Source organism: Ptychodera flava, chromosome 13, assembly GCF_041260155.1.
Source record: "Ptychodera flava strain L36383 chromosome 13, AS_Pfla_20210202, whole genome shotgun sequence".
Lineage (NCBI taxonomy): Eukaryota > Metazoa > Hemichordata > Enteropneusta > Ptychoderidae > Ptychodera > Ptychodera flava.
In genome coordinates, this window is record NC_091940.1 from 29,286,084 (window position 1) to 29,313,927 (window position 27,844).

Below are 27,844 nucleotides of genomic sequence, written 5' to 3' on the forward strand. Positions count from 1 at the left end.
GTCATCGCTCCTCAATATTGAGATATTCTCTCCATATAAAGGAAGGAATTCTAGATCTATCAGAGCAAACGTTATGTTTTCAAGTTACAAAAGACCCATACAGTGCCGAATTTAAGTGAAGGAAAACTCAGTTGAGCCAAAGGCATTCTATAGTTTTCATTTTCATTTTTTGTTGCATTTAGGTGAGTATCTTTGACTAGTACATGTATTCTGAGAGTAGCTAGTAAATGACGAAAATCAGACCATTTTCCAAACTTGACCCTCCCATTTTTTGGCGAAAAACAATTTCAGGTTTAATAGGGTTGTTGCAACGTTGGTGTACACAGCAGTATTGAGTATCTTGTAAAGTAAAACGACAACTGAAAGTCAATCAAAAGTATTCCGAACGCTAAATCTTACCATCACGAACTTTTTATTTCATTATAATACTTTTTCCAAGTACCGTACATATACAGTATGCACTATTTACAAAACTTTCACGGGTTTATCCCGATGCCTGCCTACTTAAAGTTATTAGACACAACTTAGCAACAGAACTGTCATACCTTACACTGTTCCCTACCCCTTGTTTTTGTCCAATAAGACTCTAATAGATGTCTTGGAATGGGCGGCAAGTAATGGCGCGATTAAATAATACTTCGAGACACCTCATTCGGATAAAAATACTCAAAGTCTATTTACAAATGTCTGATATATGTATATACTTATTACGTAGTTTTTGTAGATTTCACCACATGAAAACTGGTTTCGGACTACAATCGTACACTTCTACTGTCAGAGAGTATAAGTTGTAGACACATCGATTCGGTTAAAATTGTAAGAGTTCACGTTTCTTGAATCAGCATACTCATACCCTTCTCGTGCAAAATAGCTCCATCAATGGCATGTGCGTATTTTGCCAAAGGTGGTTACGAAAAGATCTGATAGAAGTAGATGTAGCCAATAAACAAAGTACAAATAAAGGTGCCTCATGCTGTCCTTACAATATGTAACAAAACCGGCTTTTCTTAGCCGAGCTGTCATCTTCCTCGCCCTTGTGCGGCGTAGCGGGCACATCGCCAGGTCGCACTTGGTCGGACGGGTGTATCAGCATATTACCGGTACTTGTGTTGCCTCACTGCCCATGAAACCCGTTTCAGGGTCGGTGCTTGGGAGAGGACCAGTCCTTGGCGTGATCTTTGGTTTGGCAGCGATTTGTACGAATTCAGCCTGCAGTTCTCCGAGTCGTTTCATCTCCATGGGTGTTTTCGGTGTCCTTGTGTGTTCCATGTCTCTTTCTATTCTCTGTGTGTATGTCACCAGATTTGCGGGAGAAATCGACAACGCGGTGCCTGAAATTGACATTCAAGAGACGTTTCAAAGACAACGTCGCAGCTTTAAACTGATCAGGGTGTTGTGAAAATTCCATTTCGCTTCTAGTATATACCCTCTCATTACCGATGGAGGTTAGTTACCGTTATCACCACTCAACGTTGATACTGCTGTACATTTTTTCACATACACGGTTGACAAATCAAGAAGACGTTGGCTGACCGATTTGATATATATACTAGTAACGGTAAAACCTGAACCATTTTGATAATTCATATTTTCAATTGTTTGCGTTTCTTTTTTGATCAACCAATTTGCTGATGCTCTTTTTAAAGCTCTTGAAGTGAGAAAAGTTTTCATCGTCTTAGAAAAAAAATTGAAAAATTCTTTTTCCCTGGTATATTTAACAAAGGAGTGGCGACCATTTTGATTTTCAAATATCGGTAAATGTTAGAGATTAGTGTCTCCAGTACCAAACTTTGCCCCGTGACTCCTGATTGTTATTCTTGATTTGATAGGAGAATGGTTGAAAGTTTCATGGACGAAAAGTCTTTCGAGGTGCATACTTCCTGAAGTTGGAACATTTCCATGTCAGCCCGTTCTTGTGTGGATATTAAAGGCCCAGTAGCTGTAACTTTGGCGATTTTGTTCACTACTTTTGTTTTGTATGTCAATGGCAAGTTCTCGTCTACTCCCCATAGCATGTTAATTCACCTACTAATTAGTTTGTCAACACAGCGTCTAAACCTGAAAAATGCACTTTATTGTTTACATTTGAATTCCAGTTCGGACCAGAATTCACTGGTCAACAATGACAATGCAGTTTACACGTGTAGACCTACAGACTGAGTTGACAAGCTGAATACCGCGCATCTCAACATCCTTTTGGGAGTACATCAAGAAACTTCGGTTGCCATTAAAAATAATGAAAATATCAAAAACTACAGGACTGTCCCTTTGATACTTTCATCGAGCCGGAGTGTGTCTTGAAACGTTCCCTCATCTTTTAAATCTAGAAAATCGGACTTAAGACGTACAAGCATTTAATAAAATCTGTGATATCATCGCAAACCTTCATTAACCCTTTGAGTGCCGTAATTTGTCCCACTAACATTTTAGTGCAACATTTTACCAATTTTCATGAATTTTTGTGTAATTTTTTTTTTTAATTTTGGACCAAATGCACATCATATTTCGTTGGCTACAGTCTTTTATCAAAATTTTAGCAAAAAGCTGATAAAAATTGACTTGGAATATTTTATAAAGGCAACAAAAAATGACTATGGCGCTCAAAGGGTTAATCACGCAACTGCTGACACTCGCGCCAAAAAAAAGCTTCATCAATATTTCTCATCATGGCATTTTTGTGTCGTTTTTCAAACTCACCGGGGATAATGATATGTAACTCGTAAACACCGCCAGAGTATCGGTACACACCCCTCTGTCCGTTTGACCACCGCACCTAAATTTAGCAAATACATGTGGATAGAGTATGAAGAAAGCTCGTTAAATGGCTAATTGGTATAAGGGGCTGAAATGTATAATATTATTTCAATTATTGTATTGGATGAAATCATTGTTCAATATTGTTATGAATACCTTAGGCGGAGAAAAAAGTACTATTAACGCATATGTGCATATGTAACTTTCATTTTTTTTAATGAATACAAGAAGTAGAAAACTTAATTTTGTGCGTCATGTTTTGGAATGAATAAACCGCCGCGGTCACGCCACCAAACTGGTCCGCGCGAACTGTACACCAGGCAACTGGTCAAACACATCTGGATATAATAGTCCACTTACTCTGACATTGTAATAAGCTTCGTGTTTGATATAGTACACTGAACCAATACTATTCTCCCCGCCATCTTCGTCGCCATACTGCCAGTCAGACCCTGGGCAGAGAAAATGTATTCGGTAACCATAAGTGACTGTCTGCAGTATAGGTTATTCGTCCTCAATTAACCCTTTGAGTGTTGCAATTTTCCCACCAAACTTTAGTGCAACATTTTATTAAATTTTATGGATTTTTCTGTAATTTTTGATAATTTTTGATAATTTTGGATAATTTTGGATAATTTCCTTGGCTACAGTTCTTTATCAAAATTTTTGCAAAAAATCTAAAGATTGACTGAGGTATATTCTGTAAAGGTGACAAAAATTGACTTCGGCGCTCAAAGGGTTAAATACAACCATGATAATGTTCTGACTTACCATAGACATGGTTCCAGTGTTTTTAGCAGTTCCCCACGTCAAGTTAACAAATCAGCATTAGTTCAATTAATAAAGGTTGGCATTTTATTCACTGAAATGTGAATACATATTTTTGCATTGCCAAAAAGGAACTTTTTGGTCACCAGGATTACTGGTAATTTGCAAGAGAACATCACGGAAGTCATTTGTGATTTCACGGGAAAGTCCACGTGGCACTTGCTGCATTGAATATTCATCCCATCTTGAGTAGACGTACACGTATGTCGCAACAGAGGCAATACCCTCATATTCTGACTTGATTTGATTTGATTTGATTTGATCTGATCTGATCTGATCTTACCTCGCTGAACTCTGACGCCTATCTTGATATGTTCACCTGGGAGTATAAAGCGGGCGCCATCCGGGTTTTCATTGGCTACCTGAGAACGAACAAGGTAACCACTTTAAGACATACAAGCGACTCTTCCCTCGGCAAAGCAACCGACTACCCGGGTACACGGAATTCTCCTCAAAGGGTGTACCTTCAGTGGAAGGAGTTGAATCCACCAATGTTTCTTTACAATACGGTCCCTCCACAAATTTTTGTGGAGTGACCGTGTTTACAATTATTTCATTCTATCATGTTTTGCTGCCAACACTGAGTCTTTGCTTTCATGGAACTCATGGTAAAAAACTTGTAATTACAAAATTGCATGGAGTTTCTATAGTTTACAAAGGGGTCAAAGTAATACATGTACTCTTTTTGCGCAAAAAAGTAACCAACAAACAATAGAAACACACGGGCTACCGACTACAGCCAATCTGTAGAATGTTACTCATCTTTCAAAATTAATGTCAACCTACCGCTCGACCAAAAAATCAGAAGAAAATGTCTAAATTCTTGATCTTCATGAGCACCCGAAAGTAATTATACAGCAGGCGATGAGCTACGATTGTGCCTGCACATTACCTTGAGGTCAAAGGCTCCTTCAGCTCCATGTCTGTAGCTGTTCATATATCCGTAGTCCCAGTGTACTATTATTACTCCTAAAATGAAACGTAGAATCAGTTTATTAGGTGTTTCCAATGCATTTAATCGTTCAGCTTACGATATGTGTTCTCGATGGTCTATGCAATAAATCAATTAAGTTTGTGAGATGTCGAGAGATGAACAAATATCTGTTACCTCCCCTGAGATGCTTGACCACGGTTCCATGCGCACCCCCGTCCTGCATACCCCATTTCCAGTCAGCTCCCCGGGAAACGCGCGCCCCCAAAGTCGGATAGCCGTTCAATTCCTAGGAAAGGAGAACATTGATATCTGCAATTATTAGAATAAACCAACCGCCTTGTCTAAATCAATGAGATATGCAATTAATCCCCTCATCACTTTCTTTAAAGGGAATGGGGGTCGTCAGAACTGCGCTCAAAGGTCGTATGGGTCCCATACGACCAATGTAAACACGGTATCCAAGGTACATTGGCGATTGATGAAAGTTAAAACATGTTTGTCATAATGTGCATACCTCGTAAAATGTAAATGCACTATGGGTAGCACTACGTAAAGAGCTAGCAATATGAATTCAACAACAGACTGACATTTTAATGTGTGGCTGTTAAAACCCAATGATATCTATACAAAGGGGTTTTCGAAGATGATGGCTGCAATTGTGTAATGATATTAAAAATATCAGATCTAATGTTAAATGTCTGTATACACTGACGAAGGATCCGTTGACGCTTATAAAGACGCTTGGGATTGATACGTTATTAAGATTATTATTATCGCCAGCTTGAAAACATTTTGCCGCCAGAATGTTACGCTAAAACATAGAGAAAGATAGTCTGTCTATATGTTTCTCTGTGGCTAAAATAGGTGAAGTATGAGCCGTGTGACTTTCACAAGATGTCGATTTTATTTTTACCAAGTATATCTTTACTGTACAACACGTTACACTACTTGACACATGTCGTATTATAACATAACTCAGATCACGGATGGTCATGATATGGTTTTGAAAAAACAAACCATGTACTTATGTAATGGGGTATTGGATGAGAGCAAATATCAAAACAACCTGTGCCATTGTTTGGTTTAATCTCAACAATTCTAGATGGGGCAGGAATAGCTTTTGCTGTGTTATTATGATAAGGGCGGAGAGGAGGCCAAACCAATCGGCGTAAAAACTATTTGAGAATAGCTTCCTGTGTTTCTGGGCAACTTTACTGCCGACAATTGTTGTACAAACTAATTAGGATGCGGAGCCCGACGAACTTTGAGTTTTACTACCTCCGCTGTGCATAAGACACCAGAAAAAACTATTAGAGATCATTTTAATACTATTGGATAACGTTTTAGTATAATTTTAATGGTCACAATCAAGTTAACGTTGTTCCGAAATATGTCATCTTACCTCAAAGTTCATCTCAGCGTTAAACTTTTCGGCTTGCCGTACAACCTGTTCTTCCTGTACAAGGGAAAAAGACGCGATATGAAGAGATTTCCTGGCCTATCAAACAAAAAATTTAACCCCGTCGCACTTCACCAACTCCCTACAAAGATGTACATATAAATATGTCATGCATAGTACACACATACATACATACATACATACATACATACATACATACATACATACATACACACATACATACATACATACATACATACATACATACATACATACATACATACATACATACATACATACATACATACATACATACATACATACATACATACATACATACATACATACATCAGGTGCAGCCAACGGAGCTATTCATCGAAAAAGCTATTCCAGGAGCAATTTTTGAGGGCAGGGGAAATTTTAATTTTGCTAGGGCGGGGGACATGTTTTTAGGTGGTAGGGGAGCAAATTTTTGGGTTTTTTGTAGGGCAGGGCGGATATCGGTTGATTTTCCTGGGGAGAGGGCTTGGCGAAAAACTTTTTGAGGGGAATTGTTTTCAGGGCAGGGGAAATTGGCAAGTTTTTTTTCGCTACAGGGCGAGGGAGCTTCAAAAATTCACAGTGGGGAGGGGAAACAGGCAAAATTAAGAGGGGAGTGGGTAAAAATGAAGTTTGAGTGTGGGAGGGTAAGTCGAAAAATTTTCTGTGGGAGGGCAAATTATGAACAGCTAATTAATTACCCTCTTGACTTAAAATTAGTCAGTTCACATTATTTGTCATGCACAATATATCTTATCATAGTAAGGACCTTTTTAAAAGTGCATTGTTCGTTGGCTGCACCTGATACATACATACATACATACATACATACATACATACATACATACATACATACATACATACATACATACATACATACATACATACATACATACATACATACATACATACATACATACATACATACATACATACATACATACATACATACATACATACATACATACATACATACTTAAATATATGTATCTATTAACTGTGTATTTACACAAGCAAAACATTTTTCGTGTTTTTAACTTTTATTTTGACAAATTGAATGCTGAATTCGCTGACGTCTTACCTCTTTAGCCAGTCTCGCCATATTGAGTGACTGAACGATATACTTGACCAGATATAAGGCAACAATTATGAATGATGTTCCCCAAGACAGCTGGTGTGTAGAGGCCGTGACATTGTAGAAAGTTTGAGTCGGTGTATCATCAAAGCCTGTATCCGAAACGACAGACTCTGTGCAAGATATAAATGATCGTGTGGTGGTGATATTGATGGGGAGGATGGTTTTCTTTGCCCTCTGAATACTTAGAACTTGAACAATCGCACTTTTAAATTTGAAATATAAATACATTTATTCCATATAAAATGTTGAGGTCGAATCCCATTCTCTCTGAACAGGGATGTATTGCCATAAAACTTTATGCATAGATTTATTACCCTCTCCACAAAAATAAATATGAACAAGGAAAAATAACAGAGAGAACTGCCCTTACAGAAATGATCTTATCAGATCCGATACTCTGACTCAGGGGTAGCTCACACCGAAGTTAAATTATGGAATTATTGTGATATTTGCGTGGTGGCTAAGGGTGAATGAAATCAATGTTCGCATTTTCTCAGTTTTCTAATTTAGATTTCTAGTTTACATAAAAAACTGATAATTACGATTTCAATATACTTTATCTCTTAACGAACCAAAAGCCAAACTGTTCGCCTTATGAAATTAGCCCAAACAGCTCCCGGCAACCGTGCCAGTTAAACGATTCGCAGAGGTCCTTATTTATAACTTATTGTAAAGATCAAAGTTCGCGTACAGACGACGCAGGTGTGTCGTGGTTCGTCCTCAACGCTCTGAAGTGATCATGAAACTACGGACAACACAACAGAACACAACAATGAGAAACACAATACCGTTCAATAGAACACTGTGCAACACGATAAAACGACACGTGGCTTGATGGAATCATGGAGATAAGAGACTCGCTTCCACATCCATGATAGAAATGAAAAATGTAAACAACGGAGGCGTCGTATGGCAACATATATCGTCATAGCGAATTTCCCGAAATATTGGCCATATTAACCGATCGTGAATTAGTGTCAGGAAATAGGGGGTGTTTGATCCACTTTACACAATGTTTTGACAAACGATAATTCTCGGAAGGCAGTTAATAGTATGTAGGACAGTCTAACTTGAAGAACAGAATTGGAAAATGCTCGTGTGACCGAAATCGTCAGATTCAAGTTATAAATTCGGCACGTCACCAGAAGTTTGTCCGATGCAAGGGTCTTGTGGTACACTTACATTAAACAGTTAAAATAAACCGTGCCGCTGATATTTAATAAAAACCTAAACAGATGCTCTCAGAAATAACACAACCGTTAACGTCTACAAATTTCGGCGGACTTATCAACCGGTAACGAACTACACCGCTATTGAGTCACACAGGGTTGGCCTACTTGTTTTAGATACAACATGTACACAACCTGTTACTATGCAGACGGCAATCATCGCGTGTCGAGGCCTTCCTGTCCCAAGCTAGACATCTAACGACATGCTCATGCTCACGGACCTATACTTCCGACATCCACCTAAGAGAAATCTCAAAAGCTTACCTATGTCACATCAGTAATATAGATCCGTGGTACAACCAACAGCGCGAAGAGAATTGAGTCGATGCATTGGCGATGGATCGTAGTCAGAGGCGTGCAGTCTCACAACCAACCGATCAGCGCACATCTCGGTAAGTAATAGTTACGCATTAATGCCCACCGTCACATATTAACCCACATCAAACACGACCCGTTTTACAGGGTCCTTGAATGCATACAGTTTACTTCTCGATCATACTCTTGGCTTGTAACGTTTGCTGAACACTTGACTGGTACAATAAACGTTGTGGCAAATTAGACGTGCTCTGTTTGACAGGCTCTCCAATTAAGCCAACTGCAGGTTTGCCAGACGACCGTTTAGTACAAGTGCTTGTGATTCTTTCCTGTGTTTTACTAAAAAACACTTTGCTTGGATTTGTAATAGCCATAAATATTGAAAAAAACCGACAGCCAGTAAAATAATTGGATTTGATAGATTTATAGGATATCAGAAGAAATGAGCTGTGTCGATATCGATTTTGTGAAGACTGCTCCTTAGATTAAATGTAGTTCAGTACTGTACTCAGTGCAAAGATATGTAATCAGTGATATTTTGCACATATTTGGTGCTGGTATTTTTTAAGTTGACCGTAGAAATACGGTTGATGAAACAACGCACTATATTCAAGATGAACTGACCAAAATTGATCACACACTGTAAAAAGGGACAATGTATAAGTATACGAACAAATCAACCCAGGGAATCGTAATATCAATAAGGATTTTAACCCTTAAAATTACGTAATCTGAACTCCTCCATGATGTATCGAAGTCTTCTCATCATCTTCTCATCTGGAAGTTTAACTTGATGGTTGAGACATGCCTCATTTATATTTGATAACTGTTAATTAGGGATAACTGTCAGGTCTGGCCGATAATTCCGTCACGCTGGTGGAATGGATACAAGTCACTAGTGTCGATTTGAGTGGTTGGGCGGTTTTTTTTCGGTTTCTTGTTCAACCTGTTTACGAATTTAAATTTTAAAAAATGTAACTTGGTTCTGCGGCAGTCGGAATGTCTCAAATGTTTAAACTCCATATTACGTATACTCATCGAACATGGAAATGTGAGGTTATTTTCTCAATAAGATATATTGAAAGCAATGGTCAGTTAGATTAAAAGAGACAAATTTATTCGTCTGTTAAAGCTTCTATCTTTTAGATCGGCAGCTTAAGTCCTTTGACAGACCTTTTGACTTTTTTGAAAATTTAGTATTTATTATAGTTTATTATAGTTATTTATTGATTGTCAACCTTCAATATGAAGCGTCATATCTACATAACGGTATGTTTAGGTAAAGTATATGGCGGAGGGGTGATTTTAAAAAAGAAATCATGAAAAAGAACGATATTTTTTTCACTAATTTGAGAAATCGAATAGGTTCATGGCGCGTAATATACATTAAAGTTTCACACGGCTTGAAAAGGTAGTCACAAAATCATTTAATTTTTTAAATGAAACATGCATTTTCGCTGATCGTTTTCCACAAAGTACGCCCTCAACGGCTGTAACTTGTTCACACTGTTGGCCATCACTTGTGCGCCCCAACTACATGGATTTCAGTGTGGAAGAATAATAACAAATACTAAATTTGGTACAGATGCATCGTAGATAGCACTACCACAATATACATGTCCCGATGGTTTGGTTTAAAAATCACATCGTCAAGAGGACCTTGCGTCAATAGACTTGGCGGCAGAATAAAAAAAATGGTGTTTCTGAGTAAACGAGCACGTGAAAAGCTTTTAAAATATTTGCCTTCAAGCGAAGTATTCATCGATTCATGCACGCGGGAATTCTGTGGGCGAAAGAATCGTCAATTGTTTTTGAAAAGATAAATTTATTCCAACAAAGTGGCAAATAAAACAAATCTAAACAATTGTGAATGTGTTGAGCGAATGAACAAGATTACAAAGCAGCTTGCCTGTAAAAACCAGTCATTTAAAGGGACAAAGTCGGCCATTTTTCATGAATTTTGTTTGATGCGAGATACTACTTACAAAGTTTTACATGTCGAAAGATACTGAATGAATGGGTGACCATGCATATATTCAACCCCGGTTTTAGACAAATTAAATGAAACAATCGCAAAAATGAATTAATGGTCATGACCATTAATTCATTTGCGCCATGGTTTCAGTATCGTGTCTAAAACCGGGGTCGAATATATGCATGGTCACCCATTCATTCAGTATCTTTCAACATGTCAAACAATATAAGAAGCATCTTGTATTCAACAAAATTTATGAAAAATGGCCGACTTTGTTCCTTTAACTAAAAAGAAGAGAAAGAGAATGTATATAAAACAATATCATCATATAAATGCGTTTAGTACGCACCCTTCTAAAAGTCTTACAAAGCTTGAAAACTTTGTGATAAAATCTTCAACTTTGTCATCTTATAAGTAAAATACAATGTATTCATCCATGGAGAAAGATAACATTTTAACTGCAAACATATGATTGCATTAACTTAAATCCCCTCAAGAATATCTGAATTTCTGATATTCAAAACTGTGTATTTTACAAAGGAACTGGTACTGTATATAATGTCTGATGCTGCGTTGTTAAAATTTTCAATGTTGCAAATGCTAATCTTTTGATATTGACATTGTTACCAAATTTGTCTTTTCTGACAAAGAAAGAAATACATTTCTGCTTGATTTCTTTTACATATTTACACTCAAATAAGATGTGTTGGCCACAAATACGGCATTTCCCGTCACTTAAATTGAAAGTTTTGGTCATGCTTCCTGTCATTAGCCCTCTGTGAAATATCTTCCAATTTAAATCATTTACTGAATTGCGAACGATTTCTGTTGAATTAAATCGACTGAACAAAGAGGCTGTGTAATCATTGGCGGAAGTAAGATTCTCAGCCCTTTTTTGACCAATTTGACCTTTGACTTCATACCATTTCTTATCAACTAATTTCCAATAAAGCGACTTGGTTTTGATATCACAATTTGTCAGACCATAAATTCTCTAAGTCTAGAATATCATAGTTTTCTTCATTTTTTATATTTTAACTGATTATTTGTTTCCAGGTATCTGAAACTGAATTGAGGAGTGTTTCGTACTCTGTCTTAATTTCATCTTGCACATGTCTATTTGTACATCCTTCAGTTTTTTGCAATTATTTCCCATTGTTCAAGCCAGTCATATCTGTTATCATTCCAGATGTCTACTATTGATCATTTTTCATAAAAGAGGACACTTCCTTCAGAATTTCACTAAGAAGATTGTGTTTTGATGTTGGTAAATTCACTATTGTAAGTCTTAATGATTTCCAGTTATTCAACATATCCCCATACATCATTTGGATTCGGTTGTTGTTGACTTTGAAATTGAGATGGAGATAGTGATAATCGCTATTCAGTTTATTGTCAAAATTCACTATGAAATACTTTGATAAGCTTGCCCATTTAGGGGTCTCCGTATCTGGATTTTTCTCAAATTAAGTTGCAAGCCACTTCAATTGGAGTGCGTTACTTTTTTCTTCAATGTCGACAACTCTTTTGCCACAATCTTTATATCTGTGAATGGAAACACCTTTTTTCATAACTTCTCGTTTGCCTCTCCAAATAAAATTCCATAATTTCCTATTTGCGTCATTAATTACTTCTTTAGGTACGTGGTTAAATGATGCCAGGTACAATTTCGATGCAGCCAGCATATTAGCCTTTATTGCACTTGTTTTAAAGGACAGATTTCTTGTATTCCAGTTCCTACGACAATTTATAAATTTTTCCATTACTATTTTCCAGTGTTCTGTACTTGTGTTACTGTTTCCAAACCCCACACCCAATATATGCAAAACCTTGTTTGAAAAAATCGATCCAATAAACCTTTGGATTTCTTTTTGGTCAGCTTTGCACCTGTTGCTTTTTCATATTTGTTGAACATTTCAAAGACTGTAGTAACGCTTTCAAATTTATCAAGTATATAGTTGTATCATCTGCATAACTCTCAACTATTTCGTCGTTTGTCTGGCAGAATGAAACTTGCTATGCTGTCATCTTTACGAATATTTTCGGCTTGCACTTCTACTGCCATAATATACAGTAATGGTAATAAAGGGCACCTTGTCTCACAACCTTATTAGGGACCGTTCAGTTTTTACGGCCGGGGGACCGGCAAAATCCACGGGGGTCATCGTAATTTTGGAATCCGCGAAGGGGGGGGGGTCATCGCTTTTTCACTGGTAGGAAAGAGGGGTCACCACATTTTCAAAAACATAATACCTACAATAAAGTTCACTTTATGCCATGGTCATGATCGACCCTCTTTACCGGCCGGCCCCCGGTAAAGAGGGTCGATCATGGCCATTGCATCATGATGAAGTAAACCTAATTGGAGTGGGCCACCCAAAGGCGTCCGCCTGTTAAGAGTGTCATGGGCTATTACATAAAGTCAATTTAATGTTGTGGGCCGCCGAAGGCGGCCGCCGGTAAAGAGGGTCGATCATGGCCATGGCATAAAGTGAACTTTATTGTAAGTATTATGTTTTTGAAAATGTGGTGACCCCCCCTTTCTTACCAGTGAAAAAGCGATGACCCCCCCTTTGTGGATTTCAAAATTACGATGACCCCCCTGGATTTTGCCGGCCCCCCGGGCCGTAAAAACTGAACGGTCCCTTACGTGATGGCCCATGACATTCTTAACCGGAGGGCTGCCTTTGGCGAACCACTCCAATAAAGTTCACTTTATACAATGTCCATGGACATAAGTTGTCTATGGAAATGAAGTTAAAAATTGCCTTACAGTTGTCCTAACAGACGTTTGCATGGATGTTGCTGAGAAGTTTGTGCACTGGCATCTCTGCTACACGAATAAAGTGTGCGCCGCGTACCGGAGTTCAAATCCAAACCGTGCGGGTAAATTTGACATATGGGTTTTGGTTATTTTTCTGCCGTGGGGGGGGGGGGGGGGGGGGGTCATCATTTTTTTGTTACAAAGGGAGGGGTCATCTTTTTTTTCCGAAAAATGCAGGGGGGTCTACATTATTTTGAACACCGGCGACAAGATTTTGCCGCCCCCCAAGGCTGTAAAAACTGAACGGTCCCTTAAGTTGAATACTGCGAGAAAGAAAGCCATGGCACTGCATATTGCATTGCAAGAATCTTCAACAGTTCTTGTGGAATATACTGCAGCGCCCTCTACGGCCTTCCCAGAGGCACCGTTTTTAATTCCACATACTTTCGGAAACGACGGCTTCAGATAAACACCTGAATATGATACACGGCATATGTGGTAGAACGGCGTTTGTTTTTCATTTACGTATATCACTCTAGGCATAACAATCAAATGTATATCAGTACAGCGCTGAAACTAACCGGATTGAACTCAGTGTGTGGAAGTGCCTTCTCCCGGTGGGCACGTAATGCTAATTCGTGCAACATGCTGTACAACTCCGCGCTTGTAAGTGAAGAAAATAAATTGTTGAGCCAGGATAAACAAAACTGAAACGGTTCTCCTCTGAACAGGCTAAGGAAGGCCCTGTCTGTTCTCTTTTTAGGGTCAGTGCTCACTGCCACTAAAAGGGGAAGTGGGAAATACATTACCTTTATACATACTTCACATACTTAAAAGATCAGGTAATCTTAGAAATTTAAGGTGAAAAAAGTCGACTGGTCAAAATTTCAGGAAGTGCCAATTGTGTAATTGGTGATAAAATGTCATTTCAAGCCTTGTGTATGGACTGTAAAACAATCGTTCACAACTGTTCACAGTAAACCAAAAATGACAGAAATAAACGTAAAGGGCCTAGGGTCCTCTACAGCAAGCTGACCGTGTTTTAATGGCACGGGTTAGAAAGTAACAGTACAAAACAAAAACGGGAAATAAACACAAATAGGAATGACAAAATCGCGTCCATCAGGGTAACTGAATTAACATCATTATAGATTCCAAGATATCGTGCATTACGGTGTAAAGGACTACTTTGACAAAATTCCCATGACTTTTGCTCCGTAAAACAGGTTTGCGCTGTTTACGTTCGCCTTCCGATATACAAATAAAAGGGGTAGCCACGCAAAAAACAGCGCAATATGAACAACTTGCGCTGTTATTGTTGACAATTGAATTTTAGTACGGAGAAGAATGCAATTATCAAAAATCACTTGCACAATCCTACAATCGGTATTTCACATGTACAGACTATGTCGACAAGTTTAAAAGCTCGTCATGACCATTATGTTTTTGGCTTAGAGAACCTGAAATAGTATTTCACAAACCGTACAAACAATACTGGAAATGCATGAAAAGTCGCAGTTTATGGACCGTCATTTTATAAACAATACGAGCTCCGGATCTGAAACCGCAGATTTGACGATATGTGTCTATTCTTCAGGGTCGTTCCAGCGCGACAACGCTAGTTGGGTTCGACAAGTTTCGGTCTACCTGTCGCATTATACCTGTTCGCTGCTCATGTTTTATATCGCTATACATCAACAACGTTCACTCACAGACAATATCGACTTCCGACGATGGCGGAGAAAGATAACACCGCTCGCTTTTGTTTTTGATTGATCGGGTTTTCGACAACAGAACTTGCGTGAGTGTCATTGTTCCCGGGAGAGCAACCCTGAATGCGGTCCGAAAGTCGGTTTCCCATGGATGCGCCCGGCTGCTTTCTGTAACGCATCGCGCTCGCCCACTTTGCATGCAAGGCAGACGCGGACCGTTGAAGCGCAGTGCAGACCCAAGGCAAACATTGGTATTGGATGACCGGGAATTAGTTGTGTAAACACAGCCGTCAAAGCGAGATCTGCGGATAGCTTCTCTCAGTGTCCCCAGCGGGGAAATGGGTCTGTTATCGTTCTTGCGTTTAGTTACAGCATAAAGGTGTTAGCTGAATGGTTGACGAAGTCGATGCGATGCAGGATGGCGGCGGTGGGTCCGCTCGACCAGTTCGCCTTGTCCCGGTTGACAAGTACAAAAATTCCGTGTGGTCTCGACATCTATTCTGACGCAGCTGTACCATATATTGTGTCAATACTCTGTCATACATGCAGGTGAATGTGTAAAAACTCTTTCTGTTATTTCAGACAGAAGCTAAGATTAAAGGGGTAGTTTTCAATCCCTGGTTCTCGCATCAGTTGTTGATATTGACTGTTTATGTGATTTTAGTCATTTGTTCTGCCTTGAAATTTGTGCACAGTTAGTCAGTTTGCTCAGAGATAAATCTGATAAAAAGAAACTTTCCCCTTTAACGTGGTGAATTTGTGTTCAAAATGGTGAACTTTGTATGTAGTGTAAAATTGAAGATGTTGTTCACTATTAACATAAATTATAAATTTGCATATCCTCTGAAATTTTCCTCATTGTTTATCTGTAGAACGGTTGTTTTGCGGTGTTCTTGAGAAGTTGAAAATTAACTAGGATAAGAACAAAATGACGACGACGACGACAAAAACAACAACAACAACCATAACATCACGATGAAACATGAAATGTATAAATGATTAATACAAATGATTATTTGGAGAAGGTACATTCTTAATGAGATTGCATAGCAAGTCAGATTACTTCTTACGGATTGCAGATCTACTGGAAAAGAAAGACTTTCAAAGTGTTAATTAATTAAGTAAACGCAGGGATGATCGCTGTGCCATGTTCGAGCCAAAAATTGTATTCAAACTTCATGATGGGATTTCCAAATAAACTTCTGAATCTATGGTTTGTCATAAAAACTTTTCAACATGTCATTGACAGTTATTTCAGAGTTGTCTTTGATTTACAAGTTAATCGCATGCGTATGACAATGAAAAAACAGATCAGGATTAAAACTACTTTTCGGATTTCACAAGATTTATGAAGACAAGATCGTTCTTGTCTTGTGGCCATTCGAGCTTGCTACCAACCGAGTGCTAGTGTTTTGCCCACCGTGACCACTGAGGACCACCTTTGCAAGGCGCACACGCCCTCTACCGTCGGCCTGACTTTGTTGCGCAATTGAAGAGATTTGATCCTGTGCAATCTTCGCACAAAAACGTGTTTTTGTTTAAAGTGTCGTCGTTACGTGTCAAGTATATGCAGTCAACATTTAATCAGCAGCGTTTTGTTGGATCAAGGAGTGTTTATGGCCGCTCTGAACGAGATAAACCCTCGGATTTTGGGCGCGTGTTTACACTCTAGCACCCCTTTAGTCGTTGGACACTTCATCAGTATCCGTGCATATCTTTTGCCTTTTGCCGTAAAACAAAATCTGCAAGGTTATATCCCGCACTATATTTCAGTATTATTTCGCCTGACAGTTATTCGAAAAAAAGCAAAACAAAATGGCCATGGAGTAGACGTAATGAAGAAAAAATAATCATCGGTTTAGACCAACCATGGATGTAAAAAAGACCAACGGACCAGTTGACCACTACAATAGAAATCGTTTTCTGTCTCAAAATATTATTAGTCAGCAAACGCGCTTTATGAACCAAGCACTGTGACACACTGGATTCTTTCAGCGGTAGGATAACAGCTGCGTATAAGAGAACCCGTAAAAATCGAGAAGTGAATGAAGTAAACTTCTAAAACGAGACTGTGCTGACACCATAAAATATATCCGCACAATAAAACAGATTCAGAATTGCCTAACAAAAAGGGCGCCGTTAAGTTGACGAGAGACGAATTCAAACACACTCCACGAGTGTGTGTCTACCAATTCAACGGGCAACGCTATGGTCCTCGATCAAAAAGTTCAAATTGTCAGCTTTTTTCTCCATTTGCTGAAAAGGTTCCCTGCGCTAGGAGTATAATTGACACTCTTAAAAGTGAAAGGGGGCCTGTCTGCGACCAGCTACGAAAAGAGTAATGCTTTTGTGTTTAATGGTTAGGTATTCCAGTGAGCAAACAATGACATGTTTTGCTATGATAGCTTTTTACCTGTGCGCCTTTTGTGAGCGGGCTTCTAAACCAAACAATGCGTGCGGAGGGGGTTTAACTTTAATTGAAGTTCCCCCGTTGCTGTCCAAACACATACCGATTTGCGGCGTCACTGGGAGCAGCGCCGTGGAAACCCTAAGTGAATTAGCTCAAATTGGCACTTCAGCACCTCAAGTGGCCCGGGCAAAATGCGGATTAGACAACCTCACTGAATCGGAAAAAAAACTTTCTCTGCTGTTAGAGCTTTGTGGCCGCATGAGAAACCACAACGTCCGGTGCGTGCTTTCAGACCTAGCCGACGCGCTCACTTTAAACTGCACAGTAATATTTCTGAGGTGTAAATTTCACTATCGCCCGAGGCCACTGCCACCATGAAACACTTCAAAATGACTTTTGAACCACGCTCTGTGGCTTTCTATCATGTTTCGCTCTCTCCTGCGCAATTACTTCGAGTACCGCCTCGGGCCTTTTTTTACTTAAACCGTCTTCTCCAGAAAGTCATCGGTTAACACAATTTTTATAGTGCGGTTAGCCCACCTCTTCCCTCTGCGGCTTGCAAATATCCCAAATATGCAAGTCTTCGGTGGACCCGCGAAAATTCCGCTCACAAAAGAAATGTAAGCATACAGTCGAGTCCTATGATATTGCGCCGAAGGCAAATCTCGGACTGCTCAATGTGAGATGAGAACTCATGAATTAATGCCTCAATCATCGATTGATTGAAAGAAAGCGCACGCTCTGAGAGGGGCCTCAAGGAAGAGAATCCGTAAATTCAGATGCCACTGATATTGTCGCCCTTGAATTGCAATTTTCGACAAGGTAAGCCATGTATAAAACTGCGATAGCGATGTTGAATAGTGTCGGCATTTTTCAATTAGAACTGACAACTACGTATCTACGATATGAGTGAGACACAAAATCGACCATTTCGCTCGCAGTTGAAATTTCTTAAGTGATGTCTTAACAGTTCTAGAAATCCTACGGGCACTTCATTTACCCAAGCGTGATACCTGGTTGATTGCCATGGCAACTGGCTAAATTATGCCATTACACCGATTACTGGATGACAAAGAGCAATCTAGACGAGTGAACATGCATATCGTTGTTAGATTTAAGTATCCAATGGATACTGAAATGCGTAACATTTTCCTCTCACAAGAATTTCCGGAGACACATCACAGTTATAAAGGCCGCCTGTTTCTTGGAATTAATTCTAAGAACATAAGACAAGGACACGTATACTGCTAAAACGAAAAAGCACCACACTATTTCTAGTGGGTAGGTTGTTTATTCAGCCGTATATGTATGTATGTATGTATGTATGTATGTATGTATGTATGTATGTATGTATGTATGTATGTATGTATGTATGTATGTATGTATGTATGTATGTATGTATGTATGTATGTATGTATGTATGTATGTATGTATGTATGTATGTATGTATGTATGTATGTATGTATGTATGTATGTATGTATGTATGTATGTATGTATGTATGTATGTATGTATGTATGTATATATGTATGTATGTATATATGTAATGTATGTATATATGTATGTATGTATGTATGTATGTATGTATGTATGTATGTATGTACGTATGTATGTACGTATGTATGTATGTAATGTATGTATGTATGTGTATGTATGTATGTATGTATGTATGTATGTACGTACGTATGTATGTATGTATGTATGTATGTATGTATGTATGTATGTATGTATGTATGTATGTATGTATGTATGTATGTATGTATGTATGTATGTATGTATGTATGTATGTATGTATGTATGTATGTAAGCATGCATGCATGCATATATGTATGTACTTACGAACATATCTATGTATCTCTGTATCTAGCTATGTATATGTATGTATGTATGTATGTATGTATGTATGTATGTATGTATGTATGTATGTATGTATGTATGTATGTATGTATCAATGTAAGGATCTAACTTAGATTTTGTACTAAAATTTGTAACTTCCTGGTAGTTTGAGGCATTTCCTATCATAACAAAGGTAGGTATGTATGTATATGTATGTATATGTATGTATATGTATGTATGTATGTATGTATGTATGTATGTATGTATGTATGTATGTATGTATGTATGTATGTATGTATGTATGTTTGTTTGTTTGTGTATGTGCCTAAGGGGTCGACCCTGCTACCAAGAACAAGTTAGGGAACATCTTTTAATTTTTCTAATTTATTATCACCGTGACACCTTCACAACATATTTGGTAGCCATCCCCACAGCAGCCATACTCATATCATGTCTCGGGTAGGGCTTACAGATGCACTGCATGTTGTTTGCTCAAAGCGGCGTATTACCAAAGACGAGACGGCAGTGTCTTAGCTTTAGTAAGTGCGGAGGTCAATTCATCTCATCCATCAAATGTTCGTATGCTGACATGTCCTTGTAAAGCCGAGGGAAATGAATGAAATCGACTGTCAAGATGCATGTGCCGTTGCGACGTAATTCGGTAGCACCCAGTAACCATAATTATTGATAAATTACGGAGCGTTAGGGCGTTTGTGTACATTCAGACAATATAATTTACAAGTCTACCGCTTTCAATGTTATTAATTCCCTTGTACATTTCGTCGTCCCCGCTTCACGATGGATTCCTATACTGTATACATGATTAACTTTTGTAGAGGCATTAAATTGTTAGATATTTAAATGTTGAAGATGGTTTCAACGACAGATATCTAAATGCTGAAGATGGTTTCAACGACAGAGCGGATTCAGAGCGCAACATCGCGAAGTGTCGGTTCGCTCCTGCTATCGATGTCGTATCTCCCACCAGCCTCTGATTGCACTCTCCAAGGTAGATCGCAGCGCTAAAAAAATCGTTCACGCGGGATCTGTTATTGTGAGATTATGTCACCTCTGTGACAGTTTGAAGATATCTGGAGCAACTAAGACGTGCAGATGTACCTACATCACCAGCATTTAAATGAAAACTACAACGATGTGGCATCTTCTTCCGGCTTTCGCTAAAGGCAGTTGATATGCATTCAGATTACGTGGGAGTTTACGAGAGTTTCTTGGGAGAGTAGCAACGCGATTACAAACTCGGCTTTGTGGTGGCATGTTTAGCTCCTTTTCTATCCCATTTAAGAGGTCGCTGTTACTTCCAGTTTCCAAAATACAGGAAGGGGCACAAATCACATTGTAGAATTTACGAGGCTATGTTTGTTAAATGTTGTACATTCATAGGCAACAGCTCTTGGAATTCCTAATTTTGTGGTCTTTCATGTCTTTTATTCCAACGATCACGTTTTTCAGATAATCGCGACCAACATGAGTCGACATATTTGCTGTATGCCCTCGCCACAAACAGCAGCTTGGCCGCGGATTGGTAAACTCGTGATGGCGCGAATGAATATCACGCGAGAACTAATTGCAAACCGCCGGAAGTTCTACTTCTCATACCCTTTACCGTGAAATGACCCTTCTCTTTCAAGTCAACACAGTGAGTTAAAAAATACGACAAGAGAAAAGAATACAATCGATAAACCACTTTCTCATGAAATCGCAAATATAACAACTTTATTGAGGACATGCCCGGGGAAACAAGCGAGGCACATCAGAAAAAAATGATGAATTCGAAATGACCAATATATAAAAAAGTCTTTCTGAATACAGCATATACACTTGCGCTGGAAACTATCCGTTACCTAACTAGTGCTAATAACGACTATCATGTGTTCGCATGTAAATCGTCTGAGACAGCATTATCCATATTTTTTTCTACCACCTGCTTCAGTCAATTTTCCGTTTTTGAAATAAAAAAGTTCCACGTACTCTCTGCGAGAGCTACGCGCATTGATTTACATGAAAAACAAATTTTTGTAGTTCTAATTACTGGCTGTGGACTTTAGACCGTGTAGACAGCCTTAAACTCACGAGAAAAAAAGAGTTCGCTAACAGTGGCTTCTCGGTTGTTGGGATCTGTGAGTACAACCTTGCAGGTGTTCTTGTCTCCGGATTGTCTCTGGTAATTGATGTTTGATATCTAATCGAATAACCCATTCAATTCCCACTATCTAACCGCGTCTTGTTGGAAGTCAATCAGGCGGGAAACGCAGCCAGACAGCGAGGGTCCACTTACACTTGACGCGTGATGGCACCACTCGAGTGGCCATTGCTGTCGGCTCGGCTTTCCATCAAGTCCCGCTGAAGTCTCAGTTTAACCCAAGCTTGAAGATAAGAGTTCACGACATTTTTGAGTCTTTTTTCTTGAGGTGCACCGTAATATCTAATCATCCGTAGACTGGATTGTCGACTAACTCGCATTTTAATGCGAAATAATCGTAGATTGTCTGCCCATACTTTCTACTCTTGAGTTTCACTGATCGAGGCAATATGTAATCAGTATGAAATGAACGAGTCTGTAACTTATCAAATTTTTTTGCGCAGTATGCACAACCGTTTGTGACAGAACTTTCGTTTCCATGCGGATAACGCTGTTTTATGAAAGAATTGTCTGTTCTTCAGAGTGATGAACATTCCCGCCTATTTGCTTGGATTTTAAAAACCACCCTACACAAATTGAGCAGACGTCCCTACACTATTTCGTGTGTATCGTCTCACTCTCCTAGAGAACAGTTTGCGCGCCTTCCTGCAGAACAACATTTTTTAACAAAATATACACAACTTAAAATTAAACTTGGATAAAAAAGCATCATGCTTCAGACACTGTCTATCTCAGATCGTGGAACACAGAAATAACGTGTATGTAATCCGACCTGTTCAAGAACTTTGGAGGAAAAAATGAATTTACATAACGCTATAAACAAGTAACAAACCCTGTTCAATGAGTTCAGAAAACACACTGTCCTGGTAATCGAAAAGGGAACCCCTAAATGCTGCTTGTCCTTTCAATGCAAAGTGAGACCTACAAAAATATACTTTGCGCAGCTACAAAAAGTTTGAAATCCTCAGTCTGCGTTCACTTTTGTCCGTGCAAACGAAGTTTCACAGAGAATGGAACTACTCGCGCATGAGCACTGGACGTCATGATTGACAGCTAGCACAAGTGGACCAAATGGAAGATCAGGAGAGTTCCCACGGCCGCCAACAGTCTCGACGGTGAAGTTTGCATAGCAACGTTGGCCGAATCGTTCTGGTCAAACTGTCTTCTTGAGTCGTCCTGAGAGAACATGTTAACACCCCCGCACTGCACCAACGGCGTTTGGTAGGAAGTTGCCCGCTTCGAAGTCGTGGTCGGGTTGTCCCCGTCGCTGGGGCGTTGTCCATTGAAGAGGAGAACGGTGTCGCGTTTGGCATCGTACTCCATTTTCATGAGCTCATATTCCGTGTGGGGCAACCGTATTCCTAGGGCAGCGCAACCGTACGTTTGCGTCACGTCCTGCTCGACCCCCATCTCCCAGCGACCCCTGCGGCCACACTCGTCGCCTTTGAAGGCGTTCAGTAGATCAGTGGTGCCCGTGTCCTTTGTGGTGATCCGCACCTCCGTGGTGATGAAGTCGAATTCCGCGCCCCCTTTCACCACTTCTGACTTCACTCCCTCCGAATGGTATCCCTTCGCGTACAGGGAAAATGTTGGGTTCCTACAGAGGGGGTCGGAGTAATGATGGTAATTGCCCTCCCACGTATGGTTGCCATGGAAGATGAGGTGCCTGATAAGGAAGAAAACTTCAGGGCGCACTTCGCACCTGGTGCTGACCCATTCGCCGTGAAGGATGACGGGATACTCCGGTAGCGCGGGAAGAGACGGAGGCTTGGTGTCATTGGCACCGTGTATCAACTGGCAAATGCTACAATTATCCTGCGAATAAAAGAGAGAACGACATTGATAAATGCCACGCTTGAAGGTATTGACACTTGCATCTTGGGCAAAAGAACCGAGTATAAATGAATTTGTTGAAATTATATTCCTGCCGTCTAATCTGCCTAGCGTAATCAATCAAAAACGCGCAAGCTGAATAAACCGATTTCGTTCTTCTTTTATTTCAATTTTGAGGAAACATGTAAAGTAGGAGTTGGTACATAGCACGCTACAAATTGTAATTGGACTAGTGCGCGCCCGCGCAAACAGTGAAATTTTCCAGCATTCCTTGGTGTCGTCTGCGCGTTTCCAGGTATTCGACCTTCGTGCTCATACGCTGGAGGTATCTCATTGCACGTCCCACATAATTTTAATTACCCGAAAGGCCATACCATCACGTAAAAATAATGGCTTTACACAAAAGTTAATGCAAGCGATGGATTCTCATAAAAGAGCCATTTTATTACACGCGTAAAAGATTACTCAATGGAGATTACAGGCGAATCTTGCGCTGCAAATGTGCATCGCTCTTTTTTTAGGATAGAAAGCGTCCTGCAGATTCAAATACGAAACCATGTGGGATATCGACACTGATAATTTATTATCACCACCGCTAGAATACATCTTACGTCCGAATGTCGTATTCTCGCGAAGATTAACGTTAAATCAGGGGATTGTGAGATACAAACAGATGAATGATGTCCACAAAAAGGTCAAAGATAGCGCGCACAGCCAGTACATCAGAAACCGTCAAATTAACCTATTACGGTTTTTTTTTACTTTGCGGCGGATTGCGTTGACACCTGTAAACTAATGTTTAAGCCGATACCGACTATAGGAACGAGTTTTTGCAATCCGCCGCTGATCGCTTCCTGACGAAGGTTGAGATCCTGCTCCCGTCGTACGTAACTCATAACGTACGGCATTCCCGCGACTTTTTGACAGAGCTGCTGATAGGGTCGTCACCTTTTCAACTGATGATAGACATAGGATGGATGCGTGTGATTCCGCTGCCTAATTGAAAACTGACGACGGGTAGCCAGAAACAACCCGCCGCCACAAAATTGCAATATACTATCCTGTTTTCCTCTGCCAGAGATGACCTTAAAAATTTTCGAGAACCAAATTTACATATTTGTCTGACTATGGATTTGAAATCTGGCCTGCCTGAAACCGTGAGCTATACATCGACTTCATGAGCACGAAACGCTGCTCTCTCCAGTACAAAACAATCACACTTAATTTATAATGTCTTTGGCAATTGCCCTCCAAATTGGAGATTTTTTCTGAAGCAATTACAGTCGCTCTGTAACCGTGGTTAAGGAAGACGGGCACAGACAGATGGGCAGTACTGTCGCGTCCGAATGACGTTGTAATAATTTCACCAGACTTGGCAGAGTAAAAGTTATGAAACGGTGGGAAGTGCGCGTATGAACCGTTCATGTTTCGCATTGAAATTGACATCGAATTTACAGATGAAACAAAATTGATGTATAGGAAGGACGGCGGGGTGGGAATAATTAGAATTGAAGTGTTTTCAACTTGGGGCCATTCAACACGACTAGTGTGGCAATTTGGCATTTCCTCACTCACTTTACAAAAGGGTAGCCTTGCAAACTAAGTTCCTTTATTATTTGAAACTAATGTTGCAGTTTAAAGCAATCCAATTTACCTCACATTCCGATGTCACTCTTCAGGGCAAACTATCCGGTTAGAAAAGAAAACAATTTTCTTTCAAGGATGGTGTTACATGTTGAAAAGTGCCCCAATAATCGAAATGTTCATTTTGGGGGTGCTTGTTTAAGGGTCCTTTGTGAGAGAGACAGAAGTCGGCGGCGGGTGTCATTGGAGAAAGCGAGAAAACTGCGCTACCGCAGCTAATTACACCGGGAAAATCGCTCCTAATGTCGTGAATGACCTCCGTGTAGCTTTTATTTTTAAGAGTTCCGTAATTGTCCGTCTAGTTTGTGCGAGATGTCAAAGAAGATTAATGCATTCTGTGATCAAGGCACCGTTGGCGATTTCAATCAAGAGCTTTACAGTATAGTGTCTTTGCAGGTTACCAATCGCTGCCGAAGATGTCAATTTCTCAATCACTTTGCATTGATCGATTTCGTGGGAGTCATTGCTACAAATGTAGTCGTCTCATCTCAGTGATAAATCATAAGTCGGATGGGGATGGGGGCGAGAGTGCTGCGAGTACAACTTCTATATTTCTATTCAGATATATATATATATATATAGATATATATATATATATATATATATATATATATATATATATATATATATATATATATATATATATATGAGAGACAGAGACAGAGACAGAGACAGAGAGAGGGGGGGGGCAGAAAGCGAGAGTTCCTAAACCAAACATTATGAGATAATTCTGTGCCGTGTGAGTTCAAGTTCTATTCGAGGAAAAATGTACATGATTAAAACCGTATTATCAGTGAGGCCGATGTACTTTCTTGTCGTCATTGACGGTGCTTGTACCACGTGCACGTAATTGTCTAAATACATTCGGTCGACCCTGTCACGATTACTCCCACGCAATCGTAAGTCTTGTCTGTAAGAGAAACTACTCATAATTGTCACAGATGAGTAAAACCTAGTCAAAGGACTTATTTGGTGTCCAAATGCCGCAATGGAAACGATATTTCACCCGTCGAACTGCCGTCCTACCCATCACCAGTAATGGTATGACCCAACTTGAGAGTATAAAGTATAATAGTACGTGAGAGTTTCAAGCACACCAAATTTCACTTGTTTGATGATCGCATGATTGTGTTATAAATTGGCATATATATATATATATATATATATATATATATATATATATATATATATATACATATATATTGTATATTGGCGCGCACATATAGGCATTGTATAATGGCGCATATATATATATATATATATATATATATACACACACACACACACACACACACACACACACACACACACAAAAGAATTGACAAAGAAAAGAACTACTGAACGGTAGAACATTTATTCAAAATGTGATCAACCCCGAGGCAGCCCATATAAAGTTACGTGTTCTAAAGACTTTTAAGTCGAATTTACTAGCGGCCACTCCCAAGGCTTTCATCTAAATCTAGATCCAGCGTTGACTTCTTAACGTAGCGACACTACATACGGAAAGATAAGAAATCTACTTGGCTTTTTAGCACTGCGATTACGTTTACATCTGTTCTTTGCCGTGGAATACGTTTCGCTCAGGGCTACGATGAAGCGCGGCTGCAAATGCGTTCACATCTGTTGACACATGGCCAAGGGGTTCATGGGAAGGTAGAATAGATAGTAGATAAAACTGCGAGAGAGACTATAAAAGTCTGTGTCTATCTCGTAAATCATTGGGCGCGTTGCGAACAATGCACCCTCGCTTAATGGCTGGGGCTGAATGTGAGTGTAGTACAGGCACCGTAAGGTTGCTTCCTGATAATAGCGCCAGATCCAGTTCATAGAATGTCCATCGTGCGTGTAAGCTGAAAGCCCCACCAGCTGTATCTTTTAGCATTATTTTTATGATTTTACTTTCTAACCAAAATAAGTTAGTGAGAATGTACTAATTTAGGTACGTGTATACACTTATTATTAACTACCCACTGGGGTTGCATGTGCAATTTTGAACAAGGTAAAGATTGCACTGCGATTAAATGTGTGCTCTTACTCATTGAAATTTGAATTTACTTGTCAAATGTCATACAAAGGAATGGTTTCCTAATGCAGTAAAAGCCCATATCCCTTCAGAGCGTAGAATTCAGAGAAAACCAGGAGAGAATAGAAAGATATTTTGAGGTCAACAAATTTCAGGACTTACAGCGAATTCATGATCAAGTTCTCGCTGTCTGAGATACCCGTTCCAGACCCCGAACGATGACGTGTCATTAGCAGAGTTGCTAGTTCAACCTCTCCCGAGAAAGTCTTTCCCCCTAATTCTAGTCCGGCCGTCGTATCCGTAGCGCCTCAGACACGAATGCCACAGCTGTAACTCCGGGGGCGGCACCCCAATCGTCCTACCGTGCGCACGCCCTATGTTGCGTGTCCCACAGAGTTGAACCCTTGACTATATCGACCTTCGTCTGCGCCTTGCCAGTGTTGACGCGTTATGATATTCAAAGAACTCCGATGGTAAGGTGATAAAATAAAAATAACTTTTCATAGCTCCATGCTAAATGAAATAAAACCAGCAAGGACGCCGACTGTACCGATGTGTTAAGCAAAACAACCATTCGCTGAAGACACGTGACCATGCATGCACGTCACAAAATTTGACACGAATGACACTGGGATGGGAACGGATTACCTCTTACTGTAGAGAGAGGGCCCAAATTGTTCGAGGGCAACATCTTGTGAACAGAAAGTCAATATTTAACAGCCGATAATGTTTACCCTTGGCAAACGGAACGGGTCGCCTGGTAAAGAAATAGAAAAGATATGATACAAACGATAAACTTTGCATTAAGTTTTTATGAACAGCACTGAAAAACGCTTTCTTTGTCGAAATAT

At 39.6% G+C, this 27,844-nt stretch overlaps 2 protein-coding genes across 2 annotated transcripts in view; both read right to left on the reverse strand.

Annotated features, from left to right (window-relative positions):
* Nucleotides 1-397: 397 nt before the first annotated feature.
* On the reverse strand, nucleotides 398-8,714 carry LOC139148081 (E3 ubiquitin-protein ligase MIB2-like). The gene is made up of 9 exons (XM_070719372.1): nucleotides 8,586-8,714; nucleotides 7,036-7,202; nucleotides 5,919-5,972; nucleotides 4,691-4,802; nucleotides 4,475-4,551; nucleotides 3,866-3,944; nucleotides 3,115-3,206; nucleotides 2,698-2,773; nucleotides 398-1,331 (listed from the first exon to the last, which is right to left on the reverse strand). The coding sequence occupies exons 2-9, from the start codon at nucleotides 7,054-7,056 to the stop codon at nucleotides 1,087-1,089; spliced, it is 756 nt and encodes a 251-aa protein (XP_070575473.1). The 5' UTR covers nucleotides 7,057-7,202; nucleotides 8,586-8,714; the 3' UTR covers nucleotides 398-1,086.
* A 12,323-nt stretch (nucleotides 8,715-21,037) lies between these two features.
* The window catches only part of LOC139148118 (protein APCDD1-like), a 29,660-nt gene continuing 22,853 nt past the window's right edge, over nucleotides 21,038-27,844 (reverse strand). The window contains exon 5 of the mRNA XM_070719419.1: nucleotides 21,038-23,308. Within this exon, the coding sequence (XP_070575520.1) occupies nucleotides 22,547-23,308 (762 nt within the window). The 3' untranslated portion in view covers nucleotides 21,038-22,546. The remainder of the gene's footprint in view (nucleotides 23,309-27,844) is intronic.

Excerpts from the sequence above, each read along its gene's own strand:
- LOC139148081 (XM_070719372.1), bottom strand. The coding sequence starts at position 7,056 with ATGGCGAGACTGGCTAAAGAG. Across the intron at positions 4,803-5,918 it reads ACGCTGAGATGAACTTTGAG|GAATTGAACGGCTATCCGAC; the intron begins GTAAGATGACAT and ends CTCCTTTCCTAG. Across the intron at positions 3,207-3,865 it reads AGGCGTCAGAGTTCAGCGAG|GGTCTGACTGGCAGTATGGC; the intron begins GTAAGATCAGAT and ends TTCTCTGCCCAG.